This window comes from Rhinoraja longicauda, chromosome 6 (genome assembly GCF_053455715.1).
Source record: "Rhinoraja longicauda isolate Sanriku21f chromosome 6, sRhiLon1.1, whole genome shotgun sequence".
Classification (NCBI taxonomy): Eukaryota; Metazoa; Chordata; class Chondrichthyes; order Rajiformes; family Arhynchobatidae; genus Rhinoraja; species Rhinoraja longicauda.
In genome coordinates, this window is record NC_135958.1 from 16,900,846 (window position 1) to 16,928,370 (window position 27,525).

General features: G+C 39.3%; 2 protein-coding genes across 8 annotated transcripts in view; one reads left to right on the forward strand and one right to left on the reverse strand.

The window, feature by feature from the left end:
- LOC144594283 (microtubule-associated tyrosine carboxypeptidase 1-like) overlaps window positions 1-27,525 on the reverse strand; it is a 125,729-nt gene that overhangs the window by 82,242 nt on the left and 15,962 nt on the right. The gene's annotated exons all lie outside the window — the stretch shown is intronic.
- The window catches only part of LOC144594814 (anillin-like), a 44,526-nt gene that overhangs the window by 10,291 nt on the left and 6,710 nt on the right, over window positions 1-27,525 (forward strand). For 4 of the 6 annotated variants that reach the window (XM_078401693.1, XM_078401697.1, XM_078401694.1 and 1 more), the window contains exons 6-19: window positions 147-325; window positions 2,508-2,615; window positions 5,461-5,596; window positions 6,325-6,459; window positions 8,137-8,417; window positions 10,363-10,505; window positions 14,437-14,578; window positions 15,087-15,222; window positions 16,856-17,038; window positions 18,000-18,126; window positions 18,799-18,847; window positions 18,944-18,997; window positions 21,586-21,621; window positions 24,943-24,964. In XM_078401693.1, the coding sequence (XP_078257819.1) occupies window positions 147-325; window positions 2,508-2,615; window positions 5,461-5,596; window positions 6,325-6,459; window positions 8,137-8,417; window positions 10,363-10,505; window positions 14,437-14,578; window positions 15,087-15,222; window positions 16,856-17,038; window positions 18,000-18,126; window positions 18,799-18,847; window positions 18,944-18,997; window positions 21,586-21,621; window positions 24,943-24,964 (1,731 nt within the window). The remainder of the gene's footprint in view (window positions 1-146; window positions 326-2,507; window positions 2,616-5,460; window positions 5,597-6,324; window positions 6,460-8,136; window positions 8,418-10,362; window positions 10,506-14,436; window positions 14,579-15,086; window positions 15,223-16,855; window positions 17,039-17,999; window positions 18,127-18,798; window positions 18,848-18,943; window positions 18,998-21,585; window positions 21,622-24,942; window positions 24,965-27,525) is intronic. The other 2 variants (XM_078401698.1, XM_078401699.1) reach the window with 2 other exon arrangements.

The following is a 27,525-nucleotide window of genomic DNA, read 5'->3' on the forward strand; positions in this document are numbered from 1 at the left end:
AGCAGTGTGTTTGTTCTTCTGGCTTGTTATCATTTTTTGTATACAACCGAGTGCACAGTTGATAAATTAAAAAATACTACCAGGTCATGTGAATAAAGACCACTTTTTAATGAATTATAATCTATTCTTTCCTTATTTATATACAGGTAGTGTTGTTGTGCAAGCCGTTCGAGAAAAATTTGAAGAGATGAATCATGAGAAACAGAACCAAGGACAAATGGGAAACTTCCTCAGCCCTGAAGTAACTCCAAATACCAAAGCCATTCAGGCAATGCTGTTTCAGAAGTCTACTCCCAGTGCCTCTCATGTTATTCGGATAAAAAAGGTAAACTTCATATCTTGATTTATTAACACAAGTGTAAATAGGCTTAATGAACCACAACTTGAATAAGTGTTTGAATTGCAGAATAACTCTATTTCCCAAATTTGGGATTGGACCCATGAAGGAATAATTATGAGGAGGTAAATAAAGGAAAAGTTAAAGATGGTTATTTTTGAAGGTGAAGAATTAAACGAGGCTAAGGGTTGTGAATGGTAATGTGTACAATAAGACTTTAATAATCTGCTATCTGAATACTTTGAAACCCTGATGGTTTGGCATCCAACTCACAGGGACCATGATTCCTGCAGTTCCTTTACAGTTGGTTCCTTAGAAATTTTATTCTAATACTGTGAATTTCTTTTTGTACATTGTGTGTTGGGGTAATAATATGAATATCCAATAGTCAGGCATTACCAAAATCCCGAGATTGCTAGATTAACAGAATTTTCTTGCAGCAAGTGAACAGTAGCCAGCCTCTAACTGAACTTGGGGAATGCAATGTTATTGAAGCTCAAAAGAAATGATTGTGGGATTGAGATGAACTGGAGTTCTGCTTTGGCTAGAACGGTGATAGTTGGATGACCTGCTTGCTAACTTTGTGAGATGGGATTGATTTGGAGTGAGCCAGACTTTATCAAATGGAGCTGAAAAGCATGGTATTGCAAGTCTTGCCCAGAAGTAATGAATGAGGGTGTTAATGAAATGATTGTGAAACCTTTTTTGAGGAATGGGGTGAGATTATGGACTGCTTTGGCATCTGACCTTTTTAAAAAAGCTGTTCATTGAGCAGGTGAAGTAAACGAATGGAAATGTTAACTAGAATCTTTTTGATGCAAGCCTTTTTAACTAGCAAATGACTGAGAAAATTCTAACCATTCATAGTTTGCTGAGGTGTCAGATGATGTCAAAAAACTAGAAGCCTGGAATACGTACAGCATCTGGTGTGTGGAAGGGACGGGCTGGAAATCTCTCTTGGCTCTCTGACATCTGGATAAAACACAAAGAACTGATTTGGGGGGAAGGGGGGGGGGGGAGGTAGAAACAGGTACATTTTTATATAGTGACCACTACTTGAGAAAGATTATTTGAATTTAACATTGCTCTACATTTTGGGCATTCTGATGTTCGGGTTCACAGTTTTCACTCTGGATTCTTTTCCTTACTATTGTACCTTTTCTTACTATTTTTCTTTTGTAGTGATCAGTAAGCTTAAACAGTGATCCTTTCATCATAGATTTTATGAAATCATTATACGTAACTTGCATTCAATTACTGAGGAACTTTTCGCTGGAAGATATAATTGCCACTTAAAATAATAATGCTAACTTTTATTACTGAAGGTAATTCAAGGATTACTGAACATTTGATGTACTACACATACTGTTTTGATCAATATAATTGCAGGGAAGTATCATTTGGACCATAGACATAGCATAAAATGTTTGAGATGTTATTAAAACTTAATTTGTGCTTTTGATTCAAGGCAGTTTTAATTTTCAACTTATCGCCTTGCTAGTTAGTAATTGATTATACTTTAATTTTGGTAGCTGTTTAAATATGGGAATTTTGGCCTTGGGGCCCCAATGTTTAACATGTTTAAACAGATGATCAAAGTAGTCATGATGTGTCAATAGAAAACTCTAAATGATTCTTGGTTTTCGGTGCAACATGCTGGGTGATTCAGAAGATGTGAAGTGTTTTGTGATGTACCTGCCAGTGGTCAGTTTCTTAAATATCAACTCTTAGTACTGTTGAACAATGTCTTAGAGACTTGGTTTGTGCCTTTTCACAGCTGACTATTGTCTTTAATGTAGTGTAAGAAAATAACTGCAGATGCTGGTACAAATCGAAGGTATTTGTTCACAAAATGCTGGAGTAACTCAGCAGGTCAGGCAGCATCTCAGGAGAGAAGGAATGGGTGACGTTTTGGGTCGAGACCTTTCTTCACATGTAGTTATTGTCTTTAATGTAGTTATCTTATAAGAATAGGTAACGCGCAAAATCCAATGTTAATTGTTTCCCCTTGGTAATATGTCGTGCATTTAGAAGACTAGACTTCAGGATTAATTGCCATCTTGTAATGTAAAAGATGACTTATTTGCTTGCTTTTTGTTCTTTGCTGAACATGGGGTGGTGGATGGGTTTCTGATTCTATGGATTGACACCCTGGCTTTCTTGTCTCCAGGAGCGCGAGCGGGAGCTAGCAAAGCTTCGGGGCAAAACTGAGGGGAAGAATCCCTGGGTAAAAAAGAAAACATCCAGGACCTGCACAGGAAGTGAGAAAACTCCTGAGGTAAGGAACAATGAACTTTATTCCCTCTAGAAGAATATAGGTGGGGGGTGTTATTCAGCCGAATACTTTAATTTGTTTTCCCCACTGTTATTTCCACTTTCAATGATTCAATCATTAATTGTCAACCTGATGAGGCGTCAATGGCACTGGACGTGATAGGCAGTAAGTGTTCTCCGCAGTAGCACACATACACTATTGCTGTTGCATCCAGTTATGAATGGCAGAAGCCTGTTTAACTAAAGGAGCCAGTTCTCATTGATTATCATCCTCGTCAATGGTATATTCCAGCACATATGCAAAAATTGAGGCTGAAACATTGCTGGTGCTTAAGTGCTTCCAGTAAATGATTGTTTTCTACCTCGTGAAGATTCTCCCTTCTCAAGCCAGTTATCTTAAGCCAACCCAGTGTCAAGAAATGTAATTGCATTGGATGCAAAAAAGCCTTCAGGACTACCAATGTCTCAAATCAGATGTTCTGGCACATCCATGGCTCCTGGCATCTAGCTCGTAATATGGGGAATTGTGCAAGCATGTCTTTGATATAACAAAAAAAGCAAGCAGACAAATATTTGGTTACCCAACTGAGCTCAAAAGTAAGAAGGGTTTAAGCACTCTAATGGGAATGTACTATCGGGCCCCCAATAGCCAGTGGGAGACAGAGGAACTGACAGGGGGATACCTTACCAAAATATGCCAATGCATTAGCGCTGTCTTAGTGGGTGACTTTAACTTCCCTATTATTGACTGGGGCTTGCTCAGCCAAAGGCTTGGAGGAAGCAGAATTTAAGTGCATCCAAGAAGGTTCCCTGAAACAGTATGTAGATAGACAACCCAAGAAGAGAACATACTGGACCCAGTGTTGGGAAACAGATCTGGCCAGAGTCACTGGTGTTTCAATCAAAGAGCATTTTGGGGATCTTGTGGGAAGGTACTAAAATGTAGTAAGGCAAATTACATTGTTATTGGGCAAAAGCTCGGGAGGGTGTATCGGAAGCATTTGTTCTGGGATAGGTTTACTTCTGGCATGGGAGTCGTTTAAAGGCCAGTTGATCAAATTTCAGGACCGGCATGTTCCAGTAAGGAGGAGAGATAAGGCTGGCAAAGTAGGGGAAACTAGATGGCCAAAGGGTTGTACATTTTTCAGAAAGAAAAATGAAGCGAATGCAAGGTTTAAGAAGATAATAAGATGGGGTTTTTAAGGATATAAAGCCAGGAGGAAAGAATTCGAGTGGGTGATTAAAAGGGGGCCATAAATAGCTTTGAGTCAGATTAAAGAAAATCCCAAAACGTTTTGTATAACAAATGCAAAACGGTAGAATGATGTAATGATGTAGTTCAATCGATTGAAACACCAGTGACCTGGGCCAGATCAGAATGGCAAGCGGTGGCGAGTGGAGTGCTGCAAGGCTTGGTGCTGGGGCAGCAACTGTTTACAACATATATTAATGATTCAGAGGATGGAATTAAAAGTAACACTGGCAGATTTGCAGATGTCACAAAGCTGGGTGGCAGTGTGATCTGCAAAGAGGATGCTAGGAGGTTGCAGGGTGACTTGGACAGGTTGAGTGAATGGGCAGATGCAGTATATAATGTAGATAAATGTGAGGTTATCCAGTTTGGCGGCAAGAACAAGGAGGCGGATTATTATTTCAATGGTGTCAGATTAAGAAAAAGGGAAGTACAACGAGACCTGGGTGTCCTTGTACACCAGTCACTCAAAATAAACATGCAGGTGCAGCAGGCAGTGAAGAAACCTAATGGCATGTTGGCCTTCATAACGAGAGGATCTTCTGTAGACAATAGGTGCAGGAGTAGGCCATTTGGCCCTTCGAGCCAGCACCGCCATTCAATATGATCATGGCTGATCATTCACAATCAGTACCCTGTTCCTGCCTTCTCCCAATAACCCCTGACTTCGCTATCTTTAAGAGCTCTATCTAGCTCTCTCTTGAAAGCCCTGTAGTTGTACAGGGCCCTGGTGAGACCACAACTGCACACTACTCCAGATTTGGTCTCCTAATTTGAGGAAGGACATCCTTGCTATTGAGACAGTGCAGCATAGGTTCACAAGGTTAATCCCCGGGATGGCGGGACTGTCATATGAGGAAAGATTGGAAAGACTGGGCTTGCATTCACTGCGTCTAAAAAGAAATCAAATTCCAAAGCACGTGATGCCAGGAGTACCTAAGCAATTAGTCTAGGCTGAACTGTTTTCTATTTCAATTCTCAGAATACACTCCATGTAGTATCTGTAGAAGTTTGAGTGTCCTCATGGACATGCCAAAACCTCTCCGACGCCTAAGAAAGTAAATGTGTTGATGCAATTTTTGAACACTACGTCAGTGTTGAAGGTACCAGATGAGGTTGCTGGCAATGTGGATGCTTTAGAACTTGCAGCCTTTGACCATCTCTATTGAAGCGTATTGAAGAGGGCAGCTTTGTGTTCACGTCCTCTCTTTCGATCAACAACCAACTACTTTGAATTGCTGACTTTGAAGGCAATGTTGTTGTTCTGACACCATGTCACACTATTCTCTCTTTCCTGCTTTTCATCTCATCGTTGTTGTTGATGAAGAAGCTATTGTTCCTGATAGTTCTAGGCTGATGAACATCTGTATCCAATTGCTTTTCTATCAATGCCTTGTGAGTTGGTGAGAACAGGTACTGATTGTGGATGATCAGCCATGATTACGTTGAATGGCGGTGCTGGCTTGAAGGGCCGAATGGCCTACTCCTGCACCTATTTTCCATGTATCTATGTGTATCATTAATTGAAGGTATTGCTGAAATAGGTGATACTCTGCCTCCATAAAATCACAAATTTTGTTGATTCTTTCCTCAAAAGGAGATTACAGTACAACAGACAGAGATGAAAGAAGGCAAAGAATCGCAAATAAATACGTCTCCTGGCAATGATACCACGTTGGGGTTTATGAGCACTCCAAATTATGAGGAAATCCTCCATATTACTGAAGACGAAGGTAAGATTTATGTTGAAACAAGGAACTGCAGATGTTGGTTTATAAAAGTGTTTTGTGTTCTTGCCTGTTGCATGCTGACAGCAAATTACACCACCTCTGCAAAGTGTCTGCCTTGCTATACTGTACTGCCACAATCAAGCTACAAACTGAAATTTTAGATCTGCTTCATAGAACATAGAAAATAGGAGCAGGCTATTCGGCCCTTCGCGCCAGCACCACCATTCAATCTGATCATCCAAAACCAGTACCCCGTTCCGGCTTTTTCCCCCTATATCCCTTGATTGATTCCCTTAGCCCTAAGAGCTAAATCTAACTCTCTTAAACATCCAGTGAATTGGCCTCCAATGCCTTCTGTGGCAGAGAATTCCACAGATTCACAACTCTCTGGATCATATTCTTTTGTGTTATTAATTCTGATTTTGTTCATTGAATTTTGAAAGTGATGGGAGCTTATTTTTAAACTACAGGACCCACCATTCAATGTGATGGCTTTGCAGTCAATTAAATTTTTGTTTCTTCCATAATTTTGAATTAAACATAATGGGAATAAAAGTAAACACACTGTTTCTTCCCAACTCACTGTCCTGATCTATCACTATGAAGTATTTTGATGCACATCTGAATAAAAATGCACATTATAATTAACTTTATACCTCCGATTTACCTGCAATATTGCATTCCTTCCCTAAAACATGTAACCCTTGCAAAATGTGTTCATCCCAAACTAGGTGACGGCAAGGGAAAAGAACCCGAGGATTGGTCTACTCCCCTAAAGAAGGTCACCTTTGCATTAGAGCCACAAACTATTCCATCGTCAGAATATATAGAAACTGAAAGTGATGAAAAGTGCATCTCTGAGATCGGTATGAGAAAATTGTTGTGGCCACTTGAAATTATCAGATGCAATTTATTTCTGTATGAAGTTGCAGTTGAGGAATGAAGATGCCTCTACAAGTAGAAAGATTCCTCTTTTTGATGCTCTTTTATAAATGGGGTATAGAGTCGTACAGCATTGAAACATGCCCGTTGGACCAATTCGTCCTTGACGACCAAGATGCTCCATCCAAGCTAGTCCAATTTGTCAGCATTTGGTCCTATCACTCTAAATTTTTCCACTCTAAATATGTTCAAGTGTCTTTTCAATGATGTTATAGCACCTGCCTCAACTACCACCTCTGGTCGCTTGTTCCATTTACCCTTCACCCTTTGAGTGAAAAAGTTGCCCCTCAGGTTCAATTTAAATCTTTCCTCTCACCTTAAACCTGTGTCCTGGTTAATTATTCCTTTACTCTAGGTAAAAGACTCAACTTTCATCTTATCTATTCCCTTTGTGATTTTATACACCAATACGATCACCCCTCACTCTCCTGCACTCCAAGGAATAGAGACCTAGCCTGCCCAACCCATCTCTATCGTTTGACTCCTGGCAATATCCAACTTAATGACATCCTTTCTAAAGTAGGGTGACCAAACTGAACACAATACTCCAAATGCGGTCCCATGAATGTCTTGTACAAGTTTAATATTATATCCTAATGTCTATGCTCAGTATTCTGACTAATGAAGGCCAACCTACAAAAAGCCACCCATCTACCTGTGACACTACTTTCAAGGGACCATTTACCTGTTTTGTGTAGGAAAGAAATGCAGATGCTGGTTTAAAAAGAAGGTAAACACGAAAGGTAAGACACAAAATGCTGGAGTAACTCAGCGGGACAGGCATCATCTCTGGAGAGAAGGAATAGGTGACCTTTTGGGTCAAGGCCATTTACCTGTTCTCCTAGATTCCTCTGTCCTGCAACACATTCCAGAACCCTACCATTCACTGTGAAGGTAGTTTAACTACCCTGGTATTACTTCCAAAAATGCTACACCTCTTTTATCTGCATTAAACTCAGAGCTATCCCTCGGCCCACTTGTCCAACTGATCAAACCCCTGCTGTAATTTTTGATGGCTATCTTCATTGTCTACGATATCACCTAGTTTAGTGACATCTGCAAACTTGAGGCGCACTACTTGTCACAGGCCTCTATCTGACAAACAACCTTCCACCAGCATCCTCTGCTTCCTTCCATTAAGCCAATTTTTTATCTCGTTAGCTAGCTCTCGCTGGATTCCATGTGATCTAACCTATAGCAGCCTGCCAGGTCTTGTTGAAGTCCACAAAGGCGACATCTATGACTTTGCCCTTGTCAACCTACTTGTTACTAATTCAATAAAACTCATTATCAAATTATTAATCTACAATCTCCCAAGTAGAAAACCATGCTGACTAATCAGCCCCTATCTATCCAAATAAGCAGATCTTATCCCCAGAATCTTTGCATGTATGCATCGCTTGGCTAATTAGCTTTGCAACATCTTTTAGACTTTGCTAACCTGCAGATTTGTAAAAGATTGTGCTGAAAGATGCTAAAATTGTTCTGTCTTGTTTTAACCCTTTTTGTGAATGGAATTTTGCAGTAATGTAAAATAGACATTTGTTGTACCAATACATTTGCTTTGCCATGCAACCAAGTAGAGGCTTTATTTCTCTCAGAATTGGAATCGTCCTCTCAGGAAGAGCTAAATAACTCTGAAATAATTGATGAGCTGTTTAAAGATGTGCTTGACATGGATAATGCAAAAGAAGAAATGGAACATGAACCTGAGGCTGAAAACGACATGGTGGTAGAGTTGGATAAACCTGAAACTGAGGAGCAGAGTGATGAGGCAAAATCTGAAAATGAGGTCAAAGAAAAAGATGAGCTGACTCTTCCCAGAATAGCTGTGGTCTCTCCACTTGCCAAATCAATCAAATTAGATGCCATGGCTCCTTTGGTAAGTACTCTAAGAGCTTCAGGTATCATCCTATATGTTGTTTTCAGTTTGACCGCTTTCTAATTGACTTAAATATGGAATGGGAAATGGTCTAAGAACTTGCCTAGATATCTACAAAAATAACTTTGATTTTCTGCTTTTGCTCATGATTTTTTTTTTTAATATTGGAAAAATTGCAGGCAGTCTGCTAATGCGCAGAGGACTAAGCGGTAATTGTCTCAGTGAAATTGTGACTGAGATAGATTTAATTCACAAATAATTGTAAATAACCAGTCCATTCAAGTGGTTCTGAATTACAGAGGATTGAACTATAGTGAAACCCTTTTTTAAAAAGAAAATTGCATGTCTAGTTATGATCTTACTGATCTTACCAAATTGTGGAGATAGCTTGAGGGGCTGTGAGAAGTACCATGGTCATTAATATATTTTTATGGTTATTTAAACCACTATGTAAATCCACACTATATACTGTTGGATGCCTCCTCCAGGTTTCCAGCCTTTGGGATAGTTTTAACTCTCAGCCTATTTTGCCATACTATCATTCTGAACATTTCCTATTACAAACAATTTAGGGGAAAATCTAAAGGAAATGACAACTGTTCCAGATTTGGCTGAAGTTTATAGCAGTAGGCCTTGTATCTGTCACACTGGACCTGGACAGCTCTGGCCAGTGCAAATACAATTGCTTTGATTTGGATTCAAAAACCTATGACCTTTGGACTGTTCTAATTGTTCATTCTCAACTGGGCAACTTACAAGGCACTGCATATCCAATCTATAGGCCAAAGTTTTTGGTGCATTTCAGGGAGGGTTCATAGTTGTACCTGTCTGCTAAGCTTGGGATCTGACAATTTATTTATGCCATCCTTCTCTATTCCAATCCGTCTTGATATATTCACAGTCTAGATTTAGGAATCAGGAGTAGTAGCCCATTCAGTCCCTCTTTGCAATAATGACCTCTATTCCAACTCTCACCACCACCACCACCATATCTGCTTAATAAACCTGGAATATCCATTTTTTTAATATCCATGTGGTGTCTAATGTTAGTTTAAGTGATGTGGTAGAAACATTTTTTTTCTCTCATGAACTGCTCAATTTTGATACAACAATATGAGAAAAGCTAGGGTAATGCCTTCTGATTTAAACTATTCCTGTTTTCTGTGGTTGGTTGCTTTGTGTAACATCGCAATTTCAGATGCTGCCACAGCAAATTGAACCTCTATTGGTGGATTATTAAAATCAAATAAATGCATTTGATTCAAAAATTCTATCTTGTTTATCGAATTTGTCCAATGTTGAATTTGGCGTGAGATCTGAGATGAAACCAAAATATAACAATTTTTGGCATTCTTCAATTGTGGAAAATGGGAAATAGATTTTGTTTTTAAGCAAAGCATAATGGTAAATGAAATCAATAGATTTTGTCAGTAATCACCATTTTGTGAATTTATGTCAATCATTGAAATTTGAAAGAGCCTGGGGATTTGCATAGAAGATAAACACAAATTGCTGGAGTAACTCAACGGGTCAGGCAGCATCTCAGGAGAAAAGGAATTGATGACGTTTTTGGTCGAAACCCTTCAAACGGAGAGTCAGGGTAGAGGGAAACTAGAGGAATGAAAATGTTCAGAACAAATCTGAGCCAGCACCGATGTTCAAGGAAAAATGGAGCCCATAATGGTCCATTGTTGGCTGTGGAAGAAGTGATAACTAAGGGATATATGGATGCGAACAGTGGAACTGATAGGACGACTATGGTGGGGGAGAGGGTGGGGAGAAAGGGAATGCAGGGGTTAGTAGAGAAATCAATATTCATATCACTGGGTTGAAAGCTGCCCAAGCAAAATATGAGGTGCTGTTCCTTTCATATCGCTGAGTTGTAAACAATTGGGTTTGGATTAGTTTATGTTACAAATCTTAGGCTTTTTCTGTATTTGGGTAGGCCACGGTTCTGACATCACTGAACAACAGTCTAACTGAATCCAGTCACTCCATCTATTCCTCTTTCAAGATGGAGAATACTGAGCCGAATCAAAATCAAACTGGAAATCTTTCACCAGCAGTGGATGGTACACTATTCTACAGGTAATATAATGGATCTTCTTTTCCCTTATTTCCCACAAATGTATCTCGGGATACACTTTTTGTTGCAGAATTGAACCTGTTCCAAACCACCTTTAGCTATACATGTTTCTTTGATTATTGTGCAACATATAATTATTGTGCATTAATCTACATTTTGCAACTCTGACAGACTGATCAGTAAGCCATCTTTCAATGAGCTAGCTTGGTCTTCAATATTTACCTGCAATTGGATGAGGAGCCACTCAGTCCCTCCCAAACTGCTCCAATATTCTGTGAGGGGATAAAATTGTTGTGTTTTATCCTGACTATGTGTCGGTTTAGTTTATTATGTATACTGAGATACAGTGAAAAGCTTGTTTCCACTTTTGGCTTGCAAAAACCCATTCTTCAGATTTTAAAATGTAACGTGCAGCAGCATTTGTGTTTTTGTTTCTTCAAGCGCAATGGTGTAAGTATTAGGAATGTGAAATATTGATGAGAAATGATGGTTGAGGAAATATTAATTCATTTTAAAGTGGGGAAACTACTGTGATGAGATGAAATGTCTCCTCGGTTACTGGGTGAAGCAAAGGAGGAATCAGCAGGTGCTCTGGCCATTTTCCAAAACATTTAGCTCCAGATGAGGTGCTAGAGGATTCTTAACCTGGCAGTAATGTAAAAAGAGGATAGGTTAGATTAAATTGTAGGCTCGTCTCTGAAGATAAAAAATTAGAGGTGGGGGACATGGTATTGTGGACATGGATTAATTAGGGACAGTTGAATGGATTTGTTAAAGAAAAAAAGCCTGTAAGAAACTGTCTTTTGAAAGACTAACAGGGAAATTTTGAGTGTGGTTAGGTGTAGTTCTGAGTCAGGGCTGTGGAGTCGATACCCAAAACATCCGTCTCCTTGATTTCTTGTGTATCTGACTCCAGCAGCACCAAAATTGCTCCGACTCCACGACTCCCAACTCCACAGCCCTGGTTGTGACTACTGTGCAAATGAATGGGAAATCAAAAGTTTTGTTGGAAGAGCAAATTAGATCAAATAGACTCTGGTGGGAAGTTAAGGCTAAGTATGGATTTCTATGATGGAAAACTGTTTCCAATCAAATTCAATGGGTTGCTATCAAACCTTTGTTTATGTACCTGCGTTATTTGGTAAAGGGGGCAGGGAATTTGTGGAAAGTTATAGACTGCTGTAACAACGGTCGTTTGGCCAGATAATCAAAAGAAGTTGCAGATGGAATTGGAAAGTTAGGAAATTCACAGAGGGCAAGCAGTATAGAGTGCGTTGAAGTGCATAGAAGGCTGGAGTGCATTTTCATTAATCCCTGTTTAAAAATAGGAATGGATTAGAGTGTTATGCTATGTGAGATCCTTCAATAACTGAAGCAAAGAATGTGTTGGGGATTTTGTGCTACAAGTATTACACCACAAGCTAAACATTACTTAGACCATAGGTAGAGTACTGCAGTTCTGAATGCAACATTAATAGAAGATTTAATTGCACTGGAGAATGCAACGGAAATTTGCAAGCTGAGAAACATTTGGATAGGCTGTGCCTACTGTTTTGGAACAGGAGGTTGAAGAAAAGATGAAATGTGGGTGTCTAAAGAAGATGGCTTTTCCCATTAGATATACAAAGGGCCATGGATTTGGAGAAAGTAAAGTTGGTAAATGTTTGCATCTAAATGTCTTTTAAAATTTCATTTTTCAGGATCTGGGTATCACTGGAGAACTAACATTTATGGTCTATTCCTAATTGTTCTTGAATGATATTTTGGGCAATAACTGAATCAGTCACGTTTGTGAGTCTCGAGTTGCACATATTTCTGAGCCGTTATCAACTTTTTAATGTTCATAGAAAAATAGGTGTAGGAATAGACCATTTGGCGCTTCAAGCCAGAAGTGCCGTTCAATATGATCATGGCTGATCATCTAAAATCAGTACCCTGTTCCTGATTTTTTTCCCCCACATCCCTTGATTCCTTTAGCCCTAAGAACCAAATCTAACTCTCTTGAAAACATCCTGTGAATTGGCCTCCACTCCCTCTGTGGCAAAGAATTCCACAGATTCACGACACTCTGGGTGAAGAAGTTTTTCCTCATCTCAGTCCTAAATGGCCTACCCCTTATTCTTAAACTGACCCCTGGTTCTGGACTCCCCCAACATCAGGAACATTTTTCTTGCATCTCGCCTGTCCAATTATATGTTTCTATATGATCCCCTCTCATCCTTCTAAACATGCAATTAGCTTTCTTCACTGCCTGCTGTATCTGCATGCTTACTTTCTTCCTTCCTTTTTCTCGTTTTGTTCTAGAGTTGCCACTTGACCTGTTCAGTTTCTCTAGCACACTTTTTTTCTCATCATATTAGTATTGTCTTTTTTTTTAAAAAAAAGAACGGCCTCTCTTTCTCTACTCAATTAAAAGTTGCCACTGGGCTATCTACTTTGGGGTTTTGTACCTGACAACATGCGCCCACTGCAAATCACTTTGAGTCTCGATTGTTCCTAAACTAAACACTTGGAAGCTGCTCCAATTTTTCTCATTTTAATTCAAAATTGAATGCTCTCAAACCTGATTTGAAAAAGATCAGGCAGTGTTTTTGCCCACTTTTTGGTCTATATTAATGTGTAGCTTTAACTTTTAACTTGAATATGAATATTGGCTGTGATGGGTCAAATGGTTAGTATAATTGAGGTTAATCAGAACACAATTGAGTTATTTGGAGGTGGCCATCAAGGTCTAAAGAGATACTTTCTGATTCAAAAGGTTTTGGAATATTGTTTTAAGTGTCTGCAGATTCCTCAACCTCGTTAATACTCTGGAATTTGTTTTTTAATTCTCCTTGCGTGTGCTTCCCTTTATTGGACTTCAGTTCTTGATTCATTTTTAATTACACTGCGGTGTTTGGTATATTTTCTTGCTGGACTGTGAAGAGTGGCACAGCATGTATTTAGATTGTGCCTCTGGCAAAATACTAGCATGACTAATTAAAAAGCAACACCACCAGTTCATAAAATTTTAACACACAGCCACAGCAACAGCTTCAGAGAGCATTTTAAAATGGGAGGAAGTAGAGATTGCATAGAAATTTTGGAGCTTAATGCCTTTGCATATGACAATTTGGTTCTCCATACCGAAGTAATTTTGAACTGGTCTTGAGCCAGAATTGTGGTGCATTAATCTTGCAAATGTCAGTCATAATCAGATGACACTAGAGGCCACTGGGCCCATTTAGTCCCATGCTACCATTGTAGAACAATCCTGGTGGGTCCTGAACCAGCAAGTTTGTATTTTCAGCAAAAGTGTGGCAATTTCCTTTTCACCTCTTGTTGGAATTGAATTCTAGATTTTTACAACTTGCTGCATTTACTTAAAAATCATCATCCCCTGCCTTTTAAATCTTGCCCATGTCTTAACCTGCTGTAATCTTCCAGACCTCTCAAATCCATAATAGCTCCAGGTCACCAGCACCCAGTTCTTTTGCACCAAAGTGAACAATGCTAACTTCTCCAACCGAACCCATTGACTTAATTCTGGTAAACTTCCTCTGTGCAAGAACCCTCTTGCCCTATTTAAAATGCAGTGAGGAATTTGAAACGAGACTGAGATTATTAAAAATTGTCAGATTAGGAGCCTTTGGAGATGTCAGCAAGGATAGAGTTTTGAGTGAGTTGAAATTTTGCAGAATGAGTAGCAAATTTATGTAAGGCCAAAGATGGGATGGAAAGTATTATGGTTATGTAAGGAGAAAACAAGGGCATCAGTGAATTCTACTTGAAATATTTTGGTCAAATCTGTGCTGTTTTCATGTTTTCTATGGTATTTTAGAATTGCCTCTTTGAGGACCTTGTCCTTTTTCCATTAAGGCACAGCATTGATATACAGTATTTGTGTGTCTTTATTACATTAGTTTAACACTGAAGTGTTTTTTCTATCTTTAGTATTGATTTGTACAGAACTCAACGTCGCAGTGTTCGACAGCAAGAAAGGAAAAACAAGGAAATCAGCAAGACAGATACCCAGGGAGGAGCAGAAGGTTCTTTTTTTGAAACAAAGCAAGTCACTATGAAAGAGAAAGTAAAGGTACAGGAAGTTATTTTCTACCGGTGTTTTTCCACAAACTTGCTCAAAGTGCAATTCCTGTGAAGAGGTCAGAGAGGTCGGTGGTGGAGACTGGGAAGAACTGAGGCAGGGGTTGACAGGATAAGGGGGGGGCAGGTGGTTTGAGGGGGAGCAGGTGCGTTGGTGGTTAAGGTGCTGTCTATTTTGCTTTGGAAGAATGAAAGGAAAGTGGTGCATTTGTCAACTGTGAATGATTGGGAGATGGTGTCCAGGGGGCTGAGGAGTTTGTTTATTGTAGAGAAGAGTGTTAATAATAAAGGAAATTTAAATGTATTAAATCTTAAGCTCAATCCACATTGCAGAGGCAGTTCGAATTCCATTAATTACTCTATCCCTGAGGAAAAACGGTAATATTAAACACCAGACATTTTCTGAAAGCTTAATGGGCAATTAATGTGAAAGACCAAGTTATAAATGGGATACTTTATTTGTAAGGTGGACTGATAAGATCACTCTTTTCCCCTTACAGATACTTAACAATGAAATTAAGAGTCTGCACAACATCATGCAGCAGGCGAGCCAGGCACTAAATTGTTGTACAGACAAAGAGCACGGTAAAGGCTCACGAGAAGAAGCAGAAGCAGAGCGTCACCTTCTTATTGCTTGTGAGTAACACTGCGAGCTAGAAACACAGAAACGATGCTATGTGTAGCTGGAATTAATCAATACTGTGCAAGTAAACAATAGAGGCGAGATTTTTCCAACATAATAGGTAACACTGGATAGTTTCCTTTTGTAGCTGAAAATGGGCAGCTTAAATCTTCAGTGAAATTGCTTTCTAATTCTTGGCAACGCAGTACAGATTCAACGCCTTTTTTCCCCCCCGGCATTCTCTGTTCCAGAGCCTTTCTAGATGATCATTTTTTTCTGGACTAACAAAGGTCATGTAATAATGAAATGGCAATATACCCCATGTCCGTTAATGACACCCCTTCCGTGTCTAAAGCACCATGGAGTGCCAGAAACTTAAAAGATGCAAAGTGCTGGAGTAATTCAGTAGGTCATGATCTCTGGAGAATGTGGATAGGTGACATTGGGACCCTCCCTCAGACTGATTCAGTCAGCCAAGTTATTCCAGCACTCTGTGTTACAATGTGCCCCGTCAGTCACCATGGGGCTCCCTTCCCTCTTACCTGCTGTCGCTTCCAAGGTGGAGTATGTCGACGGTTCCAGGGAAGGAGGAGGTGGCGGCGGTGGTGGGAGAAGGAGGGGGTGGAGGGGGGAGCTGTGGCTTCGGATTGCCGTCTCCCCTGCCCTCTCTTCCCTTGCATCGCATTCTCCCCAGGGTCACCAAAAATCGGTGTTCATCCTGTAATGTTTCTGGATTAATTAACGTTATCTCTTCCAAGATGAAGTAGCATTGGAGAAAATCAGAACCTATTTTTTTGTATGCATTTTCTCCATAATCATGATCCCTAAACCTGTCTTTTTTCCTATCCCATTGTGATCTGCTTCTTCATATCACTAACTTCCTACAACACTGTTACTTGAGTTCTTATTCACTCTAAATTGGCAGTTTATGCTTTCATTGTCATAGAATTTCTTCAGTTCTCTTGGACTGTTTTTGCTCAGTAACATAAATTTATCAAATGTTAAGTCTTGTTGTGACCTTTTTACTATGTTGAATGTATAGTGTGAATGCCAACAGTCTCAGATGCATTTATAGACAATAGACAATAGGTGCAGGAGTAGGCCATTCAGCCCTTCGAGCCAGCACCGCCATTCAATGCGATCATGGCTGATCACTCTCAATCAGTACCCCGTTCCTGCCTTCTCCCCATACCCCCTCACTCCGCTATCCTTAAGAGCTCTATCCAGCTCTCTCTTGAAAGCATCCAACGAACTGGCCTCCACTGCCTTCTGAGGCAGAGAATTCCACACCTTCACCACTCTCTGACTGAAAAAGTTCTTCCTCATCTCCGTTCTAAATGGCCTACCCCTTATTCTTAAACTGTGGCCCCTTGTTCTGGACTCCCCCAACATTGGGAACATGTTTCCTGCCTCTAATGTGTCCAATCCCCTAATTATCTTATATGTTTCAATAAGATCCCCCCTCATCCTTCTATATTCCAGTGTATACAAGCCTAATTGCTCCAGCCTTTCAACATACGACAGTCCCGCCATTCCGGGAATTAACCTGCATTATCCTGATTAGATATTAAATTTATTGAATGCCATTGTGGCAGAAAATTGACTCGAAATTAATGATGTTAAATCGGGTTTTTTTTCAATTTAAAGCTGAGAAACGTGTTGCATTACTGACTGAGCTGAGTAGGCTGAAAGGAGAAGATTATGTGGGATCCCAAGGTGAAGCAGCCCAGTTGACAAATGGGCTTGAGCCCTGTTATGGCGATGTCTCCATCTCTAACATTCAACTGCCTCTGAAAGCTGAATTTGTGCGTCAAGCACAATGTGAAGAAGGTAGGGAGGCATAAAGTGTACTGAGAATCAGATGGAAAAAAAGTCATAATTTTTGTTTAATTTTGGTTGTAGATAATATTGTTTTATATAAAGAAGTTATTATTGCTCGGCTAATGATAAATACCATGAAACCTTTAAACCAGTTTACTTAGCCTGTTTTACTTGTTTAATACTGTAAAGTAGGTACATTTTTTGAACAGTTTTTACTCTGAAAATCAACTGCATCTTTTCAGTATTTCCAAACACCAGGTGTTTGAAACAAATTCCACAGACTGAACCCTCTGAAATATTTTTCTGTGCTAAATCTCAATTTGCACTGAGTCAGAGTGTAGAACAGTACAGCATAGAAATAGGCCTATGATATCTGCCGGACCATGTTGCCAATCTAAACAGCACACCTGCCGAAACATGGACCCTGTCCCTCAATGCACTGTCTGGGTAAATGCCTCCTAGATATTTATATTGTATATTCATTCTTTGGTGGATACATGCTCTTGAGCCAGCATTGCCCTTTTTCTATTTGTCAATTCATTACAAGGTCTGAGGATGTAGTAAAGATGTGCTGAACAGAAGATGCTTATAGTCTGTTCCTGGTAACACATAACTGTAACTAAATTACAACTGGTGAGTGAAAGGCACGCCGTAAGTTCTTCATACAAACACTCGGGCATCTGGAATACTCTTCAAATAGATGTTTGCCTGAGTTTTGCAGTGCTTCTGGTAAAGGTAGACAGCTACAGTGATGTTGGTTGAATTCTAGATTCTATGATCCAGGAATTATGAAGAACACAATTTCAAAGATTGGTCTGAGCAGTTGTGATGAAAATGCATTTTGAGGGTAGATCAAAGGATGCTTGAATAGCAATGATTTAACTTCAAAAATGCTTTTGTTTGAGAAATCTTTTGTGTAATGAAACCACCTATATTTATACAAGTATTTTTCATTTCTGCTTTTCTTCAGGAAAGCCCAGCCATTATTTCTTGCTGATGGTCAAATGTGGTCCACACAATGTTATAGCAACTCCACTCGCAACAGCAAAGGATGCTCACCAGGGTGATACCATTATTTTCCCAACTATCATTACGCTGTGAGTTCCCATCTCTAAGGTTGTCTGCAAATAAAATTAAATATGCTTAAGAGAGAGTTGGTTTGCCACATTGACTTTTAAACACTTGTGGCACATCTTCAAAACTGTTTTTGGCATTATCAGTTCACACTATGTGGAAATAGTAAGGAATTGATGCAGCGATGATAGGAAACCCTATTTTACACTTGTGATACATGAAGAGCCCTCCAAGAATATACCTTGCATTGTTTTGAATGGCAAGTTTCAATTAGCCGCATACTATCATTAATCTCCCCACAAACGTGTGGAGGAAAAATTCAAAGTCACATTTTCAAAATGTAATGGTAACTTGTTTGATTTCAGTTTTTTGTGCCATAAATTTTGTTGTACCCTTTCATTGTTTTTAATACTATTTTCCCATAAAAGGTCTTAAGATTAACATGTTGGTTTTGGGATTAAATCCAGATTCTCATTCATTTTACCATTTGCACACTTTTTTTAAACTTCGATGTTGGGACAAAAGAGAAAGTATTTTCTTAATTTGAAAATTCATTGCATGACACCGTGAATGATTTCTCTGATACTCTGATTATATCTGACCGATTTGTCTCCTAACTGCAGGCATTGACACACTAAGCTAAATTATTGATATCTTGTCTTTTAAAAATATAATCTATCTTAATGATCTTCCAGGAGTGATATTCATTACAAGTTTGAAATTGATGTGGAAGTGTACAGCTTGGTAAGCAAACTGCCTTCAAATATTAAGCTAATTGATGGTGTTTTAAAACTATAATTTATCATGCAACAAAATGATTTACTTTTTTATCCCCTGTAGGCTCAGTCTTCAAATGTAACCACTGCTGAGAAGCGAAGATCATCAAGATCCAAGGTGATGTTTCAAAGCAAGTCATCTGATCTGTAAACTTTCATTTGGTTGGTCATATTGTATCCTTGATTCCCTTTCACGACTGGTGTTAGAGGTGCTTGCTTATGAGCCCAAAAGATGCATCTTATAATTGAGCCATTGTCTGCTCCTCGGCGGTCATGCTTGAAATTATTAACTGATTTTTTTGGTAGTTTTTCACTTTAGTCATGTAATTTTAAAGGAAAAACAATCCATCTGGAGTTGATTTTCACAGTAAGCATCCTTTACTGCTGAAATATATTGTGCAATCTAAAGTACCTTCAGTCAATTTAAAGTTGATTTGTTGCATGTTGCAAACTAATAACTCCTTTGCACACAATAGAATGCTCCTTGCCTGGGGCTGATCTGGATATTACAGCTTTGAAACAACTCGTGGCCCCACCTCCAATTTCCCAAGATTCTGAACTTCTCATGTTGATTTAATGAAGTTTATCTTACTTGTGACATAATGGTACCTCAGAGTCCCTATTCTCTTGATAGGCAATTTATTATAATTTGATATTGGAAGGAACCTGCTGAGGTTTAATAAATTGAAAAACCTGCATGTGATTTTTCACTTCTGCATACAAGTTACAAAGTTATTGCTTTTCTTGCGTTACCCACCAGCAAGCAAATTGTAAAATATGTTGAAATCGGTGCAGTTAAACGGTCTTAAGTGTACTGATTTTATTTATTGGAGTTTAACATTCCCGATACAGACTTGGTCTGCTGTGGTGCCAAGGGCTTAGATGGGGTGGACATTAGTGTCCAGGTAAGTTTCCTCAGGCAATCTGTAGTGGATTCTACAAGGGAGAGGGCAAAGCTTGACATACTCTTAGGGAATCGGACAGGACAAGTGACTGAAGTGTCAGTACGTGAGCCTATTGGTACCAGTGACCAGTTTTATTAGCTTTCAAAATAGTTATCAATAAGGACAAGCATAGTCCACAGTTCTAAATTGGAGCAAGGCTAATTCTGATTATATTTTCAGGAAAGTTGATTGGACTAGGTTGTTTGCAGGCAAAGGGATGTCCTGAAAATGTTCCTGTTCGAGTGAAGGAACCCTGGATGATGAAATTGAGGCTCTGGTCTGGGAAATGGATATGGCTTAGGTGTGTGCAGCTGGGATGAAGTGCATCAATGGAGGAGCATAGGGATTGAAGAGAGAACTAGAGAGTGAATAGAACCCCTCAGAAACCAAGGTGATCATTTTTGTGTGGAGCTGCAGAAGATGAGTCTTCAATGCATAAATGGCTGAGGTATACAAATATCATTGAGGTGCCAGAAGACAGAAAGATGGCTAATGTTGTGCCTCTACCTAAGGGCTGCAAAAAAAAACAGGGAACTATAGACCAGTATACCTAACTAACTACAGTGTTGGGCAAGTTACTGGAGAGGATTCTGAGGGATAAGGCATACATACATTTGGATGGATGGAGTTTGATTTGGGATAGTCAGTACGGTTTAGTACATGAGAGGTCGTGCATGAGTTTTGAGTTTTTTAAAAGAAATAACCAAGAAGGTTGACCATGGTAAGGCAATAGACTTAGTCCATATTGACTTAAGCAAAACGTCAGGTTCCTTATGGTATGTTAGTCTGGAAGATTAGGTCGCATTAGATCCAGAGAGAGCTAGCTAACTGGATACAGAAACGGCTTTATGGTAGGAATTAATGAGTGGCAAGTATATGGAACAAATGCAAGAGGATGTAGTTGAACCAGTTACAATAACATTCAAAAGACATTTTGAATGGATATGAAAGGTTTAGATATGGGCCAGAAGCTGGCACATGGAATTAGACCCGATGGGCCATCTTGGTCGCCAAGGACATTGAGCTGTGGAGCCTGCTTCCATGCTGTATGACTCTGTTTGTCAAGGAGCATGCATGTCATTTGCAAATTCTAAATGTACATGTTATAAGCCACTCACCTTATAGACCTTCAACTTGATGAATTTGTTTTAAAAATATGACCTATGTCCAACTGGGCATTGGTTTTGGGCTCAATGAAGCCTAAACACAATCACTGGCGAAAATCAAAAATCTTAGTGCTATGAAATCATTCCATTGATGGCTCTAAAATTTATTGTAGAGCTGCAAATAAATGATGCTGTAATTTTAAAACTTGGATATGATATGACCTTGATTCATAAAATGAAAACGTGGTAATATTCCAGCACAAACTGCAAAGCATTCCATCAGTATTAATCTCCCCACAAACCTAATGTTGGTTACAAGTCTGCTACATTTTGCCAGTATCTATAATCACATATCTTAAAACTGAGATGCACCTTAAGTGCAGTGCATTTGCAAGAAGTTTGTAAAATGCTAATCAATAGCTCCAAGCTCACTTTCAACATGATAATCCTGTCGGAAGGCTGAATGCTGTGAGTTATAAGTTGAAAACATCTGTACTTAAGGCACTTTGATTCATCTGTATAGTGGAGCTGTCTAGATTTGAGTGTTTGAATGAAATGTTCCTGCTGCAATGATAAATGCAGGTTACTTTGATCTGTTAGCTGTTTGCAAAAAAAATAGTCAAAATTAAATCTAATGTTTCTTTACTACTATACAGGTTTTGACACCTAAAAAGCTCCTGACCTCAATAACTGTAAGTATACTTATTTGCTGTATTTTATTTCTTTAAAATCATGATTTGCCCCATCAGCTGATGGCTGGTTCACATGACACAACATTTATGAGTGACGTGTGAAGGCATTTGATCAAGATCTAATTGCTTAGCATGATCGTGTACTATCTTTCCTTCCTGGAGCTGAGCTACTCTTGCTTAACATTTGCAGAGCCCTTTTGTCGCCAGTAGTGAAGAAACAGGCCTCTCCACCATTGGGTTTTATTTTGCAGATCTAATAAATTACAGTCATCGATTACATTCACATGTTGGATGTTGGATGTGAACCCACACCACTTGCAGTAGAGGTATTTAGAAGATTGAGGCCTATTTCTACACTGCTAGAATTTAGTTGGTCTGTGGCTGTGGGGTGCATGAATTTGTTTATGCGGTAGCCTGCTAATCTTCCAGTATGTTTTACCATTGCTCATTTAATTGTAATTATTAGAAGCAAATTCATTTATGTCACTAAATCTTCAACTGAATTTGAAGAAATGGGAAGGGACTATATGGCTTAAAATGTAGAGATGTTTAAATAATGTATGAATGACTTGGGGCCCTGGGAAATGTAACGTAATACTCTTCTCTCATTGCCAAAAAAAATGGTATGCATGGCAGAAAATGAGAAACTGTCTTTAAATCCACGAACAACCAATTTAAAGAATTGATGGTGGAGTGTCGCTAAGAAGGCAAGCTGGCATGCAAGTCCATCCAAAATATTAGATGTTACCAAGGCACATGTTAGAAATTGGGAGAATTTGGAAGAAACTTTGAAGATTAGGTTTTTATGCCAGATTGTTTCTTGAATGTTTTCACAGTTAGAATTGGAATGCAAAGTTGTGGGATGCTGAAGATGTTTAATAAACAAAATGCATGCTATTCCTTCTCTCCCGAGATGCTGCCTGACCTGCTGAGTTACTCCAGCATTTTGTGAATAAATCGATTTGTACCAGCATCTGCAGTTATTTTCTTATACTATTGGTTTACCTATTGCCCATACCAAAGTAGAAAGATCTGCAATGTTTTAATGTATTAACTAAAAAAATGATCAAAATTCCAATGAAGTTGCATGACAGAATTTGTTATTTGCAGTGATTGCAAGGAAATAATCACCAGTAACATGGCCTGTGCGATGCATGTCTGAGCTGACTGGAGTAAATGTATTTGCAGCAAAAAAATCTGCAGGAAATACTAGAAATCATCCAGTGTCCGTGGCGAGACACATTTGAAGTTTCTGGTCAAGGATTCTTTATCAGAAATGGAAAACTGAGAAGACAAACATGTTTTAAGTCATTGGAGAGAACAAGAATGTCTAATGCAATCGGTATTGTCAAGGTAACATTGAGTTAAAGACCAGCAGTTGGAGACACGAAGAAGAAATTAAACACATTTGATATAAAGTATACCTACATCTGTAGAAGATAGGTGAGATAGGGGGTTACCTGAATTTGTTCTATTTAATGTGCAGAACACCATGATAGCAAAACTGCTGTTTCGTACAGAAAGACTGCTTGATTCTGTAGATATTGAGATAGATGCAAAATATCAGGTGCCAAATCTCCTTCGTTTGGATGGGATATTGTGAGATGGAGAATGGTTTGTGAGATGGATCAGGACATTTGAGGGAATATCCCTGTGGAATGTTGAAGGGGATGGGAACATGGGTTGGTGGTGGAATCCTGTTGGAGGTGGCTGAAATATTGGAGGATGATCTGCTGAATTTGGATGGAAGATGAGATACTTATCTAAAAAGGGGGGAGTGGAAGTGCAGGAAATGGAGATGATGTGGTTCAGAATTCTGTCAACTATGGATGGAGTGAAAGTCATAGTTAAGGAAAAGGGAGTTGATGAGCTTCTGATGGATACCAGGAGCTAAACTGTCACCTGAGATGGGCAAAGGGGTCAGGAAAGTGAGGACAGTAAGATATGGACAGAGTGGGCATTTGCAGTTCTGTGAGAGCGGGAAGCAGCACCAGTACAACCAATGTAACATCTCTACATTTTTTAAACATCTCTACATTTTAAGCCATTGAATGAGTTGATATGGTGTGGGGGGGAAGGGTGCAATATTCCACAACCAACAAATAGAAAGGCATCACTTGTCCCTGTGCCATTTCTCAGCAGCTTTAACTTTGAAGAAAGTGGATAATTACTTCAATGCCCTTGTAATGTAGGAACTAGTTTGTGCAAATGGAAGAGGACTGTACAAGAAATAAGTGAAAGTCATTGGGCCACCTTTGTGTGGAACAGTTATGAGGAATTATACGTCTGCTGAAAAGACGAATTAATTAGAACCAAGAAATTCTAAAGTGTCAAAATGACAGAAGGCATCAGGCGAGTCACAGACCATGAGCTTGAAGGGGAAAAGGGGGGAAAAGTGGAAAAAATATTTTGTGGGGCAAAAGTAGACTGAAACAACGGGTCTGCCTGGAGAGTCCTAACCGTGGATCTTGAAGGAGATTGTAGCCCTGAATTTAATTTCTACTTCTCGTGACTGCACAATGGCAAAATATACTTAGCAGCTGTGTCTCAGCTTCAGCAACCTGAGTTCAATCCTGATCTTGGGTGCTGCCTGTGTGGAGTTTGTATGTTCTTCCTGTAACTGAGTTTTCTCCCAGATGCTCTGCTTTCCTCCCACGTCACAATGATTTGCAGGTTGGCGAGTTAATCAGCACTGTAAAATTCCCCTGGTACAAGGTGGGATGTTGATAGTATTATGGGGCGAATAGTTAAAAAGATTTGCAGAATTGGGTTGCTGTTTGTGCTGGTGTAGATGTGATGGCCCTAAATTGCCTCTTTCCATATTTGTATATTATTTCCTCAGACCTTGAGTCATATTAGTGTTTGGGAGGAATGATAAGGTGTCTGAGAGCAGACATTTGGCTCCTGTGAGATAGACAGTGGCAATTCCCTTCAGCGGGTTCAAATGTACTTGAAGGGTTAAATGTGTATGTTTCAGATCGCGTTGCTGCTTAACAATTTGTACTTTGTAGCTGTCAGTATTGTATGGAAACGCATCTGTCAATCTGTTTGCTGCTGAATCAGAAGAAAGCATTTCATTTTAACACCAGGTACAAGAAAATGCCAGGGGCTTGTGCATCAAGCATGATTTGTCACCCCTCCCCTTCGTAGCACATCACCATGCCTTGTCTTTGTGATTGTAATTTTCTTTACAAGCTGAAATGCAATCTTTACTGTGTATAACATGGTGAATCTAATGCTTTGGTTTGTTTCTAGAATTGTACTTCTCAGAATCAACCACCAGAAGGAAAGAGTTCATGTTGTATTCTTTTTCCTTTTCAGAAAACAAACTTACAGTCACTTGGTGAGTTAATGGAAATAAATATTTGAATAAAAGACAATTATTAAATGTTATTGTCGCTGCACTAGTAGTTTTTAAAAAATCTGATCTCGTTCTATGCAGTAGATCTTACGATGACCATTCACTTGTATCTTTCACCAAAGTTTTCTTGTTTTAATCTGGACCTTATGGTGCAGTGATTGAAGTTGGCATGATGAATCCCCGGTTAACTGCACTAAGTGGGTGCACCACTGTTGCTATTTGTGATAAATCAGACATGTGACGTTTTCACGGATTTCCGTGTTTTTAAAATCCATTTTCCACACTTTTTGCATGATTTTCGCATTTTTAACTTTGCCAAATAAACGGAGAAATCTGATCCAAAAAAAAAGAAAGTAAACGATGTATAGACTTGTAATGAACACGAGGGTTTCGCTAGGGGTTCCGCGAGAAATTCCAGTCTCCCTGAAAATGTGGCACCTAGGCTGGGCAAGGCAGCCAATCTCAACCTCATCGGGACTTCCACGGCCGATCAGTGGGTTGAATTTACAACCTGCGGCCGGGGTTCTGGAACTCCAGCCCAGCTGGAGCCAGCACATCTATCCCCATAGCAGACTTCCTTGGCCTGCTGGATAAACCAGCAAAGCTCTGGAACCTGTGCTGGAAAATCAGTGGTGGAACTGTAATGAGTAAATATTACATTTAAGTGCAAGATTATATAACTAAATTAATTAAGACAGGGTTAAAATATAAACCATAGCAGAAAAGCCAATTACTTCCTTTTTGGGTTAATTATCAATTATTGTGCAAATTTACTTCTAAATGTTATTGGTATACAGCAGTGGTGTCCAAACGTTTTTCAAAGAGGGCCAGATTTGATAATGTGAAAATACCCAAGGGCCAATGGCCGCTCTCGAGACTTTTTGAACCATAAAAGTTACATACAAATCCAGTTATATAACTATTTTATTTGCAATGACACAACAATAGTCATTTTTTAAATGAACATGTGCCCAAATGTAAGCCATTCAGGTGTGAAAAACCTAAAAACAATTCTGCCTTTCTTTCATATCTAAAGAATCAAATAACATAAAGAACAAGCTGTCTGGAGTACCTAAACAGGGCAACCAGCCAGTCCTCACTTTTCCTCCTAAGTCCTCCTAATTCTTGCTTCTTCTCGGGACAAATGTTCTCCACCATTTGCATGACACAGTCTTTAATAAACTCACCCTCCGTAAACGGTTTGCCATGTTTAGCGATTAACGTGGCCATTTCGTAGCTTGCTTTGGTGATGTTTTCATTTGACTCAAGGGCCCTCGAGAAGAACCGCTGTTGTGAGGCCAAGGCAGCATGGAGTTAATTTACTTTTTTCAGCATGATCGCTTCCTGTTAGCCTGTCGTATGCATTCGCATGTTTTGTTTCGTAGTGCCTCTTTACATTGAATTCCTTAAATACGGCAACAGTCGCTTGACAAATTAGGCAAACGCAATTGTTTCGGTTTTCAGTGAAAAAATACTGCAATTTCCATCTTTCCTGGAAGCGGCGGCCCTCAGTACAAACTTTCCTCTTTTTATTTACAGTAGCCATGGCAGAAATTGGCGGCTAGGGGTCACAGCATGGTTCACACTGCTGACAGAGTTAGAGTGGTGCTTCCACCATGATGTGAAAAGAGGAATTTCATTTTGAACCTGTGTGATTTATTCATTCTGTTGGACAGTGCTGGCGGGCCATAATAATAAATTTTAAGACGGAAGCTGCGGGCCGTATAAAATCTGACCTCGGGCCGCGATTGGCTCCCGGGCCGGACTTTGGACATGTCTGGTATACAGTGACATATTCACATTATTTTGCAATGTCCGTTTTTACTTTGAAATGCACCAAAAGAGACTTGAAACTTGTAATTTTATGTGTAAATTTTCCAATCTTTTGACCCCCTCTGTATGCCTCATGCAAGCGCTCGGCTCTTTTCCTCTTTTTTTACCTCACTCACATGGCTGGATAATGTAACTATAGGTTATCATTATATTTAAATATCACATAGTAACATTGTAACCAAAGATTTCTTTTCTTACTGTAGACTGGAGTGGGTATGAATCCTTTACTAATTTTACTTCAAATGTTATTTGTCATATTAAGTCAAATGTAAGAAGATGCTAAGTACATGAGCAGGCACATGGATGGAGAAGCGCTTGTTCCTGTTTTTCTGGACGTATAGATTGGGGTTTGCTTGTCTTCTCCTTTGTTCCTGCCCAATCCACGAACATTTACGACTCTAGTCAGTGGTCAATATGTCTTTTTGCAGAGCATAGGACCTTTTGTTTTCTTTTGGGGTGTATAAGCTATTGTAATCCTATCCACCTTGTAGTGGAGACCTGCAGAATGGCTAATTCCCATTGATCAGTATTGCTTGCAATGAATGTATGATTTGTGAATGATCAGATGGAACATGGGAATAGATAAACTATTCATCCAGTGCTGCCTTTCAATTATATCATGGCCTGTCTAGATACATTTTTGCATATCTTGATTTCATTATCCTTAAATCTATCTTGGCTTTGTTTATTCGACCCAAACAGTTTTGTGG